We start from the raw sequence: 12,699 nt of genomic DNA on the forward strand, positions 1-12,699 counted from the left end.
TCAGTTACATGACTTGCAGCTTATACTAGATGCAGACAGCAGGGGTACACTAATTCCTTCAGGGGGGAAGGGGGGGGAAGGGGGGAGGTTGGCAGTTGGCAACAGGAAGGGCGTCCATCCACCCCTTAAAAACTTAACAATCCACATCCGATTAACCATGACTGACCCTGCGTAGCTGCGAGACAAGGCTCAGAAAGAGATAGAGGTTTCATTTGAACAGACCAGAAGTTAACTGATTTTATTTATTAATCCTCTAATATATATCTGCAACAAATGTTCTTTAGTGTCTGTCATATCTTACCATCTTTCAGGCACAAAGTTTTCAGTTCTATGTACTTCTCACAATACTCATAACATGAAATCATCCAGCTTCCCATGTTTTAATTGTGACCCTTAATTTTATATTTGATTGTATCTATATAAAATTCAATAGAACTGCTCTTAGTGCACCCCTCATTTTTCCACTGTCATTGTTCAAATCAAAACTATCACAGAATCATCATGGTGCCTTATTGTAAGATTCTATACCTTGGAGATTATTTAATTTGCAACTTTAATGGTCTCTTAAAAGTCTCTCTATGACCACACTTCGAGGTAAACGTTAGTTCATCTGTGACAGTTCTTCATTCACTGTAGGGGATGATTAAATTAATGTGCCTGCACTGTTGTTTCGGAAGACACTAGATGACATTTGAGAAATTGTAGCTGCATTTCTTGAAAAAAAAATGGATGAGGTAAAGGGACATAAAGAGTTTATTATAGATGTTTTCAATGTTGTTCATCTATTAGTGATACAAGATTCAATCATAATGTTTCAGATATAGCTTTAGAAAATACATGTAACTCATTTTAAATAGAACAGTTACAAAATGTTAATGAAATTCATGCTGTAAAGTATTTATTAGGATAAAATTTACCTTAATAATTCAATTGGAGGCTGGGCACCATAGGTGTCCAGCTTTGGCATGTTGACATCATCCACAAAGAAAACAAGTTTTTTGCCAAGTGGAGGGCCCAGCACAGTTTTTTTTCTTCGCTCCAACTTAGCTTCAAATATTTCTTGTGTGCGGCCACTGCTTGTCTGGGCAGAAAAATTCAGTGCCACAGTAATATGATCTCCTTGTGCTAACAATTTGTTCAGAACCTCTTTAGCAATGACAGATTTCCCAACACCTTTCAACAAATAAATGGGTGTAAATACAAAAAAAAATTGGAAATTCAGTTACTATAATTAATGTAACTCAGACAATAACTGAATAGTCGTTAACCAGCTTTCAGTAAATAGTCTGACCAGTATAACCACAAACTCATATCTTCCTTTTCAAGTGAAACAATTGTGGCTTGAGTTTCTAGAAGTTGACATTATTAGGACAAAAAGAACGTAACACTTTACTTAAGTGGGTATTCATATGGATAATAAGCTATAAATAACGCAATAATTTGCAGAGCTGCACAGAAAAATTATGTAAACTTGCACTAAATTTTTAAGCAATCGTATTACACTAGCATAAATAGATAAAATAATAATTTAGCTTGACATACTGTATTTATTGAACCTGCACAAGAAATATTAAAATGAAATAAATAAAATACTTCTTCTCCATAAACTGCTTTTTTCAAGCATAGTAGGGCTTTCTCTGTTGGAAATTTGTTGTAAAAATGAACGTAGACCAGGGTTTGTTCCATTGACAAAGGGTTCATGAGCTCTGGCACACCAGCTTGATTTGGGCAAAGACAGGGAAGGAAATAAGCTCTGTTATTTTCAAAAGAATCAAACCAGAATTCACCCCATTATGGTATAATGTACAAGAATATCAATAACGCTGTCTCATGGGAAGTATGTACGGTCTGAAGTATTCTGTGTGCCCATCCGTCAGCCATTAATATTCACATCATATTAATCAAAACTTTGATGAGCAGGTAATGAGCACACACAATTTATAGAGACGAATGTGTCTGTTCAGTAAAAGACTCTGGCAATTAGAAGCATGGGTATTCTCTCTCTGGTCATTTATGAATTGCCACTTGCCATAGAAGAGAATGTGGTTCACCGTGATAGCTCTGTCTATGTATTTGTGTAGGTTCTTTAAATGGCCTACACATATAAATAAATATTCATGCCATCCCTGTGTGGCAAAGCTATCGTAGGGAGGCACGATTATATATATACTGAGAGAAAATTGAAAAAAAAAAAAAAAAAAAAAAAAAAAAAAAAAAAAAAAAAAAAAAAAAAAAAAAGCTATCAATTATTTTATATAGCACTTTTTTTTCTTCACCGATCTCGTTGTCTGCTTATCCTTCGAGGTGGCACAATAAAGAAGTATGTAATTGTGCTTTCCCAGTAGGGTGTTAATTTAAAGTTATAATATGCAGAAGTCACAAGTTCTTGTTCTTGTACTTAGTTATCCTATTCTCCACTTCCCAATGTAGCGAGGACTTGTGTTTATAAATGGACTTCTTTTTTTTTTTTTTTTTTTTTTTTTTTGAGATGAACTCAACATGAAAAGAGAATAGTCATCACAGCCACACCGGCATTGTTGTGCATCATTGGGGAGACAAGGTAAATACCAAGCTGCACACCAAAACTACAAGGAATTATCAATGTATTAATGTTGCAGAACTTCCAAAACATTTCTTAACACACACATGTCCATACCTGTATGTGCTTCTAGGCATATAATTTCTAATGTAGCTACATGATAATTACTTCACCTCTCAATAATTCACACTCTCTCTCTCCCCAACCATTATATCTGGTGACCTATACAAGGGCAGCTTTTAATAATTTAAAATAATTATATAATTTAGTACATTTTCCATTAAATTAATTGTTGTGTTTCTCTGTTTCATGAATGGGATTACTATGCTTTCATAATACAGATGGAAATCACATAATGTGCAAAAGAGTAAATATAATCAATTGGAGAATTAATGCTGGAAGGCGTGAAAAAGCCGACAAAAAGGTAGGAAAATTCATGATATATTGAGTGCATGACTGTATTTAGTAGTATCTCTACCAATAGTGATCATAGTACCTTCCCTAACCCAATTCCCAAACTGCAGAATTCTCACAAAATACGAAGACACTTGGAAAGAAAATTAATTTTAGGGAGAGAAACTGTCTGTATACAACTGAGTTTTATTGGCAATGTATTTTGAAACATGTTAGTGAGGACCAACTGAATAGGTTTCATAGTGGTATCATCACTATTGCAAACAGAATATTTCATTTTCAAAAGTATTCAATTATTTTGTCATTTTTTTTAAAATTATCAAAAAATGAGTATGCACAATTGGCACATTGTTGCCAGTCCATTGCCAGATAGCCACAAGATGTTGCTGACATAGATATGTCAACAAATGAAATTGAAACAGAAAATTTCGGTCACAGTAATGACGACCAATTAATTTTTCAATTAATATGGACACAGATGTAAGTAACATTATTACTCAAATTGATACAATGATGACAGTAAATTAGACAGGGTCATAATTTTCTCCAGGGAATATTTTTTCCCCTTGGGAAATGTAACACACACAGCATGTATATATGAAATTATTCTTTACCTGCCAGAAAACTTAATGATATTTCAAAATAACAGACAGATACACAAAAGAAATTATTTGAACAGAAGAATGAAACTCTTGATGCTTTCAACTCCAGCATAACACCACAGCTGAATGACTTGGCAAAGGATTTGCAGCTGATATTTGAAATGAATTATTGGATAAACTTGTTAAGTATGTGGAAAGACCTAAAAACATAATTGCTCACTGATTTATCACAAGATATAAATAATTTAAGCCAAAAAGTGTCATCAGCAGGTGAGACACAAGAACAGTTTGTGGAAAAGGTGAAGGAGGTATCTGAGACCCAGACAAAAATGCAACAGGAGAAGCCACAGTTGTGCCAGAATATAAATACACTTGTAGGTACCACTGATGGGCTGCAAACTGAGTATAAAGGTCTACCTGGACAGGTGCAAGACCTGTCGCTGCATCTAGGTAGCATAAGTTGAAATACTCAGTTCATGAGAAATGAGCAAGAAAGGATTGATAAAAACATTAAGGAAATAAAGGACAAAGTCAATGCTGGTGTGCTAGACCCAGGCAGCATCCTGGCACAGAAGATAGTCCAGGAACACAAATGTTATGTAGATGTGATCAAGGAATGGATGATGGTACAAAACACAGAACTCAGAGCTGAAATGGATCAACGGTTCAAAGCAGTGGAGGAAAAATCATGGACTAACATCATTAGTACCATTGAAAAGGAAAGGGAACATTCAGCACCAAGCTATCAGGTGTCAACAGACAGGATATATAATCTGAACATCTATTTGCACTTGAATCCTAACCTGTCAGGTGAAATAGTTTGCAACTATATCATGTAGCAGGCACTGCCAACTTCTGTCCCTGTCATGCAGAGGTATTTGGGATATGATCTGATATATTGAAACAATGCCACATCAGCAGCAGACAGAGCTGTGCACCTTTCTACATTGCTCGTGAATGAAAGCTTATTATGACATGAGAAGTTTCTGACTTTTTTTTCCACAGTCATGTTCATAAGAGGCATCTAGAACATTTTCCCACAGAAGATACGCTTTGTGGTAGGTTACACACAGGGTGAAAGGCTAATAGTAAACCGCCTGATCGGCATGGACACCTTTAGGAAGAACCAAGCTCAAATTGACATTGGTAAGGGGAAGTGTCACTTTGTTGTGAACAACAAACAATATTCAGCAAATCCAGTCAAGTCAAACACCAGAGAAACAAACCAAAACATACTACTGATTTTGAATTCAGTTCTTCTATCCTGCTGTCATATTTGTAAATATACAAAGAACTGCAGGAGCTTTTAATATGTTATGCTCATACTTTTGAATGATGCCCTGGCATAATCAGAAGATACAAATACAAAATACAGGTACCCACACAAAACCTTCTGCTTTTTGTCTTATTACATTCTATGAGCCATGAAGGAGGCTGCCAGGAAAGAGATCAATAGCATCTTAAATTTGGAAATAATACAACCATCCTTATCTCCATACTGTAGACCCATTTTGGCCATTAGTAAATCAGATGGTAGTGTCCACCTCATGCTCAATGCACGAGACATAAATAAGATTACTGTGCCTTGCAGAACATGACCTGAGAATCTGGAAGAACAACTTCTAACATTACATAATGTTAATAACCTCACCATAATAGCTCTCTAAGCCTCATACTGGCAAATTGGAATACATAAAGATAGCCTTAAGAATACTGCCTTTGTACGTGATGGCAGAATCTACACTCCTGGAAATGCAAAAAAGAACACATTGACACCGGTGTGTCAGACCCACCATACTTGCTCCGGACACTGCGAGAGGGCTGTACAAGCAATGATCACACACACGGCACAGCGGACACACCAGGAACCGCGGTGTTGGCCGTCGAATGGCGCTAGCTGCGCAGCATTTGTGCACCGCCGCCGTCAGTGTCAGCCAGTTTGCCGTGGCATACGGAGCTACATCGCAGTCTTTAACACTGGTAGCATGCCGTGACAGCGTGGATGTGAACCGTATGTGCAGTTGACGGACTTTGAGCGAGGGCGTATAGTGGGCATGCGGGAGGCCGGGTGGACGTACCGCCGAATTGCTCAACACGTGGGGCATGAGGTCTCCACAGTACATCGATGTTGTCGCCAGTGGTCGGCGGAAGGTGCACGTGCCCGTCGACCTGGGACCGGACCGCAGCGACGCACGGATGCACGCCAAGACCGTAGGATCCTACGCAGTGCCGTAGGGGACCGCACCGCCACTTCCCAGCAAATTAGGGACACTGTTGCTCCTGGGGTATCGGCGAGGACCATTCGCAACCGTCTCCATGAAGCTGGGCTACGGTCCCGCCCACCGTTAGGCCGTCTTCCGCTCATGCCCCAACATCGTGCAGCCCGCCTCCAGTGGTGTCGCGACAGGCGTGAATGGAGGGACGAATGGAGACGTGTCGCCTTCAGCAATGAGAGTCGCTTCTGCCTTGGTGCCAATGATGGTCGTATGCGTGTTTGGCGTCGTGCAGGTGAGCGCCACAGTCAGGATTGCATACGACCGAGGCACACAGGGCCAACACCCGGCATCATGGTGTGGGGAGCGATCTCCTACACTGGCCGTACACCACTGGTGATCGTCGAGGGAACACTGAATAGTGCACGGTACATCCAAACCGTCATCGAACCCATCGTTCTACCATTCCTAGACCGGCAAGGGAACTTGCTGTTCCAACAGGACAATGCACGTCCGCATGTATCCCGTGCCACCCAACGTGCTCTAGAAGGTGTACGTCAACTACCCTGGCCAGCAAGATCTCCGGATCTGTCCCCCATTGAGCATGTTTGGGACTGGATGAAGCGTCGTCTCACGCGGTCTGCACGTCCAGCACGAACGCTGGTCCAACTGAGGCGCCAGGTGGAAATGGCATGGCAAGCCGTTCCACAGGACTACATCCAGCATCTCTACGATCGACTCCATGGGAGAATAGCAGCCTGCATTGCTGCGAAAGGTGGATATACACTGTACTATTGCCGACATTGTGCATGCTCTGTTGCCTGTGTCTATGTGCCTGTGGTTCTGTCAGTGTGATCATGTGATGTATCTGACCCCAGGAATGTGTCAATAAAGTTTCCCCTTCCTGGGACAATGAATTCACGGTGTTCTTATTTCAATTTCCAGGAGTGTATTATGAGTTCTGTGTTTTTTCTTTTGGTGTAAATGTCAGTGCAGGTGTGTTTATTTCTGCTTTGGACTGAGTCTTAGGATGTGAATTGTTAAGTAGGGTCACTGCATATGTTGATGATTTATTGACTGCTACCTCCACATGGTCAGAACACTTAAGGCTCTTCACTCAAGTCATGTACAGGTTTGCAGAACATGGAGTCAGTCAACTTAATGATGTCACATTTTGGTAATGAAAGGACTAAATTATTTGGACTCATAATATCACCTCAAGGCATATTTCCAGTCCCTAAGAAGCTCAATGCTAGCAGAAACTGACCTTTACCTCAAAATAAGAAACAGTTGAAGGGATAGCTTGGATTAGTATCTTTCTTTAAAAAATTTATAGCACAGCAGCTTTTCAATAGTGATGCTCTATTGAATTTTCTACAGAATAACCACCCCTGGTTATGAACCAAGTAATACAAAACTGATTTTGACAACATTAAAGGACAACAAGTACTCCTTAGGACCCATCCAAATTCAAGAAAGTATGGCAAGTTGAATCACAAGTGGTCACTGCTGTACACAGGGCCATTTGTTATACCAAAAATTCCTTACACAGGAGCCTATAAGTTAGCATACTTAAACAGTGGTGAGGTTACAGGGCTCTACCCACACAAAGATTTACATGAATTTATGCACTAAACATGTATATAAGTGTACATGGGAGATGACATACTGTCAACATTGTTTTACACTTGTTCATTGGCACAATTCTTGCTGATACATACTCATGCACAACAGAATAGATAAGAATGATAGCATGTAGCAAAAGGAATTATAAGTCACTGAGACTGAAGTACACTGTTTACAGTTGATGATGGCACTTGTACAAGACAATACTGTACTGTGAGAATGTACCAGTAGATTGTAAACAGTGGATTAACATGAGTAGAGAGTCATGTACTCAATAGTTCATGATGAACAAAGGATTGCAGTGGTAGAACAAAAATGAATGCTTCTCCTGCCCTTAACATCTCCTTTAGATGAGTAGATACAACCTAATGAACTTGTCAGAGGCATAGATAAGTGAAGTTATTTAGGCTTCTTGCAATTTCAAGTTATGAAGCTCTCCTTCCTCCACATCTGTAACAATGTCCACCCCAGGTAGCTGAGTGGTCAGCGTGACAGCTGGGTCGGAGATTTTCTCCGCTCTGAGACTGGGTGTTGTATTGCCCTAATCATCATCATTTCATCCCCACTGACGTGCAAGTCGCTTCAGTGTTGCCAAATAAAAAGACTTGCACCCGGTGAATGGTCTTCTTGACAGGAGGCCCTAGTCACATGAAATTTATTTTATTTTATTTGTAATAATGGATACTTGAGTCAGGTGTGGTGTACGAACACAAAATTTATGCATATCATGTGATGTTGCATAGAAGTATTTTGTCAATACTGGAAAATGAGACTGAAAAAAAATGACAACCTGTCTAATGTTCAAGTAAAATGACACTGAATATCAGACTGTTGACAAATGAAGATTCAAAAGGGTAATGCCCAAGAGCAAAATGTGATAAAAATGATAATGTAAAAACTGAAAGATATTACATGACAGAAAATCACAAGAATGTATATAATATTAACTGTATTCAATGTATAATTCATGCATAGTGTTCATGTAAATTTTTGTAGAATATTTATGTGAAAAAAAAGCAAACACCATAAGAAAATGTATATGTACAGACTAAGAAATATGCAAACCAGGCATGTCAGTGTATTTTAAAATGTAAATACTTAGGTTATTGTAGGAATGATGAAATGTAAAAACCACGATGCAATGTAAAGCTGAATATGTTTTATAGGACTGCATGTATGAACCAATAACTGTAAATGAGCTACAAACATATTGTGAAGGTTTGAAACCCATAACTTTGTGATTATTCCATTAAAAAATGTGTGCCACTGATGGGGAGTAATAAATATTTTTATCCTCAGTGTTCTTGGGTATTGACAAGACATTCTACCACAGAGAGGGTACGTAAAACATTAAAAGCATTGGAACTTACCTTGAACCCATTCGTGTGTCTTTGGGAGCCTTGTCCAACCACTGAAAAATGTGGATTATTGAAGGAACAAATGCCTGGACTGTAAATGATGAACTTCCTCACCACAGCATCAATGGTTCCACTATACACAATCTCAGCACATCATGTTGTAGCAATGGGATGAATACTTTTATTGACTTTGGGTAAAAAAGTGAAATTGTAGCACACTCATGGACAGCTAAACTTAACGACAGCTTTAACAAACTCAGGTGCTTGTGCAGCATACGTCACATGATGTGTGTTCACTGGACAATGCCGCAATAGCAGATCCCAATAATCAGACTACAGTCTCTGAATTCAAATACGCCTGTCAATGTAACCCTTATAAAAATTTTGTAAATAGTAGTAGTAATAATTTGTAAAGTGTAAATTAAAGAAAATTAGAGATATATGTTATGTAATGACACAGTCTGGGAGTAAATGAGGAAAACTTGGCGATAAAGGTCTCAGTACCCTGACAGGCCAAGAGTTTAAAGTAAAAACAGATGCAAATAGTGTAATGGCACCACCACTTTATACTGACATCCAGTGAAATGGATGAAACCAGTATACAGCGCAGGGTGGGGGGAGTTGTGTAAGTTCTTTAAATGGCCTGTACAATAAATAAATATCCATGCTGTCGCCATGTGTCAAAGATATCATAGGGAGGTATGACTATATCTATGCTGACAGAAAATTGAAAACAAAACTATCAATTATTTTAAGTACCTGATTTGTTTTTTTCCATCAATCTCAATGTCCTTCACTCCTTTGAGCTGGTGTGCTAAACACATATATAATTGCACTCACCCAATATGGTGTTAATTCTAAGTTGTAATATGGTGAAAGGAAGATGAAAGCTATGGTGTTTGCAGATGATCTGATCATTTGGGGGAATAAGGAGGAGGAAGTACAAGAGCAGTTGGACATATGAGAATGAACAGTACAAGAATATGGGATGAAATTTAGTATAAGTAAGAGTGAGAGGATTATCACAACAAGAAAGAAGGAGAGAGGAACAATGGGAATAACAGTTGGTGGGGAATGATTGAAGACAGTGGAGAGTTTCAAGTACCTAGGAAGCCTGATACAGGAAGATGAAAAAGCGACAGAGAAATAAATGAGCTGGGGAGAAAAGCAGAAGCATTTTGGAAGACTGTGAGAAGCCTGATATGGAGCAAGGATGTACCCCAAATCAGTAAAAAGGTATATACCAGTCATACAATTTCCTGATCCTCACATATGCATCAGAAACCGAAGTTATGAAAGGAAGAGAGAAAAGCAAAGTACAAGCTAGTGAGATGAAATTCTTGAGAAACAGTATTGGAGTGACAAAGACAGACAGGTTAAGAAATGAGAGGATCAGAGAGTTAATGAAGGTGGAACCATTACAGGAGGAGATAGAGAAATGAAGGCTGAGATGGTACGGACACGTTAGGAGAATGGAGGAGAAGAGGATACCCAAGAGGATACACGAGATAAAACTGGAAGGAAAGAGACCAAGAGGAAGACCAAGAGACAGATGGCTGAAAGGAGTAGAGGAATGCATCCAGAAGAAAGGAGAAGACTGGATCAAGGTGAAGATGGAAAGATGTGGCAAGACAGAAGACGATGGAGAGGCCTATGTTCCTTACAGACCCGGCCAGAGGCTGGAAAGTGTCCAAGATGATGATGATGATGATGAATATGGGAAGTTGCAAGTTTCAATTCTCCTGCCTAGCTATATCCTATTCTCCACTTCCTGATGTGACAAGGACTTGGATTTTTAAATCGACCTTTTCAGAGATGGAGTCAACATGAAGAGAGAAAAACCACTGCATCGATACCAGCATTGTTGTATGTCTTTGGTGAGACAAGGTAAATATCAAGCTGCATACCAAAACTAAGAGGAATTAACACTAGATTAAAGTCCCAGAGCTGCCAAAGTTTCTCAACACACATGCACCCACACCTGTGCATTTTTATGGGCATATAATTTCTGGTGCAGATAAATGATAATTTCTTCAGCCCCAATACATCACACTGTCTCTCTCCCCAACCACTAGAGTATGAGAGGTGTTCAATAAGTAATGCAACACATTTTTTCTGAGCCAAGTTTGGTTCAATAAAATTGTAGTTTTGCTTGCAACAGCCTTAAACATTTCTGTGTCATCTCACATATTTTCAGTAACTTCTGTTGATGGCAGCGCTATAACCAGTCTTCAAACTGGCATCTGTAACTGAGGTGTGTTCCAAGCACAAAGCAGCTATTGATTTTCTCAAATCTTTACAGGCATTTACAGAATATCTTTGTGCACTGATAATGGACAAAAGCAAAATAACTTGCTAGGCAACATCTGTCATCAACAGGAAAAGGAGAAGGAAATCAATTTTCATCACCTGTGTGCAGTCGGACTGTACACAGCAGTGATGATTGCAATGTTGCAACATGTAGACACACTTATTTGAGGTGATGGATGAACAGCAATCAAGCAACCCAATGTTCAACTTGGCATGTCTGTTGCTAGTGCTTAGACACAGATGAATAACAATCAAGCAACTCAATGTTCAACTTGACATCTCTATTGCTAGTGCTTACACACAGATGAATAACAATCAAGCAGCCCAATGCTCAACTTGACATTTCTGTTGGTAGCACTGACATAGATCTCCATAAGTTAATATATTCAAAGGTTTGTGTCCACTGGATTTCTTGAAGCCTAACTAAGGAGCTTAAACAGGAAAGAGGTAACATCTATGCAAAACTGCTTGTTTGTTACAAGGCTGACATTGATGATTCCTTATTGAATAAATCCACAGAGTGGCACCGCACATCTCTTTCAAATAAGTTCAGAATAGTATCATCAGCTGATCAGATCATGACTACAATCATCCAAGATGAAGGGGTTAATCTGTGTGATAAGCTTTTGGGACTCAGAAGAGGTTTTTTTTTCTCTCATGGTCAAATGTTCAGTTCCATTGCATGTTCTGAAATTCTTAGGAAACTGAAGAAATAATTACAGCTTGTATACGGCCACAAAAATAAAAATGGTGTGCTCCTTCTCCATGATCATGCAATGTCACATCCTAGTCTGTGCATCCAAGAGGAGATCACAAAACTTCAGTGGACTGTTCTTCCTCATCCACCTACAGCCTGGACCTCACACATTCTGACTTCCATCACTTTGGTCCACAGAAGCATGGATTTGATAGGCAGCACTACAGCTATGTGATTAACATGAAATTGGCTGAGACACAGATTGGTACAGTGGTAGCATGATGGCATACAGGCTCTCACATTAATGTGGTATAAGGCCATAGAGATAAGTGGAAATTACACTGAAAAAAAGTTTTATAGCCAAAGATTTGGAAACCAATATGGTGCATTTAAATTACAAATAAAATCATTATGTTGTGAGAAAAAGTGTAGCACTACTTATTGAATGACCTAGTATTTTCTGTGGAGTTCCTGGTGCTGCTTGAAAATGTATGGGCCTGCAGAATTTCTAGAAATTTTGTTCCTACTGTAATCTATGTTTGTAAACAGAAAACCATGGAAAGCAGAAAATCAGAAGAGAAGCTGGTTAGGGTTTAGGTATCACTTGAGTAATGCAGGCAAGCATTTCAATGGAGTACCTCATATTGTCTTGCAGTGATTATAGTGACTAATTGAGGAAAATTCCAGGAGAGCTATTTGCCATCGACAAAACGGTGTGTGCAGGCACAAATCATTGGTCCTTAGTGCAGAAATCTGGATAACAGCACATTCTGCTTAAGACATAAAAATATCAATATCTATACTACTATTTCCTCTTCCTGAGCCAATATGTAGTTTTGTGGTAACACTGCACAAATAACTTTGACTACAGATAATGATGCAAATAACTGAAAGGAGACTATATTGTGCCTTCAAATTTACTGTCCCATCCAATTCCATA

At 39.0% G+C, this 12,699-nt stretch overlaps 1 protein-coding gene across 1 annotated transcript in view; it reads right to left on the reverse strand.

Moving 5' to 3' along the window:
• Window positions 1-12,699, reverse strand: part of LOC124613475 (dynein axonemal heavy chain 6-like) — a 984,594-nt gene that overhangs the window by 522,192 nt on the left and 449,703 nt on the right. The window contains exon 93 of the mRNA XM_047142181.1: window positions 918-1,173. Coding sequence (XP_046998137.1) covers window positions 918-1,173 — 256 coding nt within the window. The remainder of the gene's footprint in view (window positions 1-917; window positions 1,174-12,699) is intronic.

This window comes from Schistocerca americana, chromosome 4, assembly GCF_021461395.2.
Source record: "Schistocerca americana isolate TAMUIC-IGC-003095 chromosome 4, iqSchAmer2.1, whole genome shotgun sequence".
Lineage (NCBI taxonomy): Eukaryota > Metazoa > Arthropoda > Insecta > Orthoptera > Acrididae > Schistocerca > Schistocerca americana.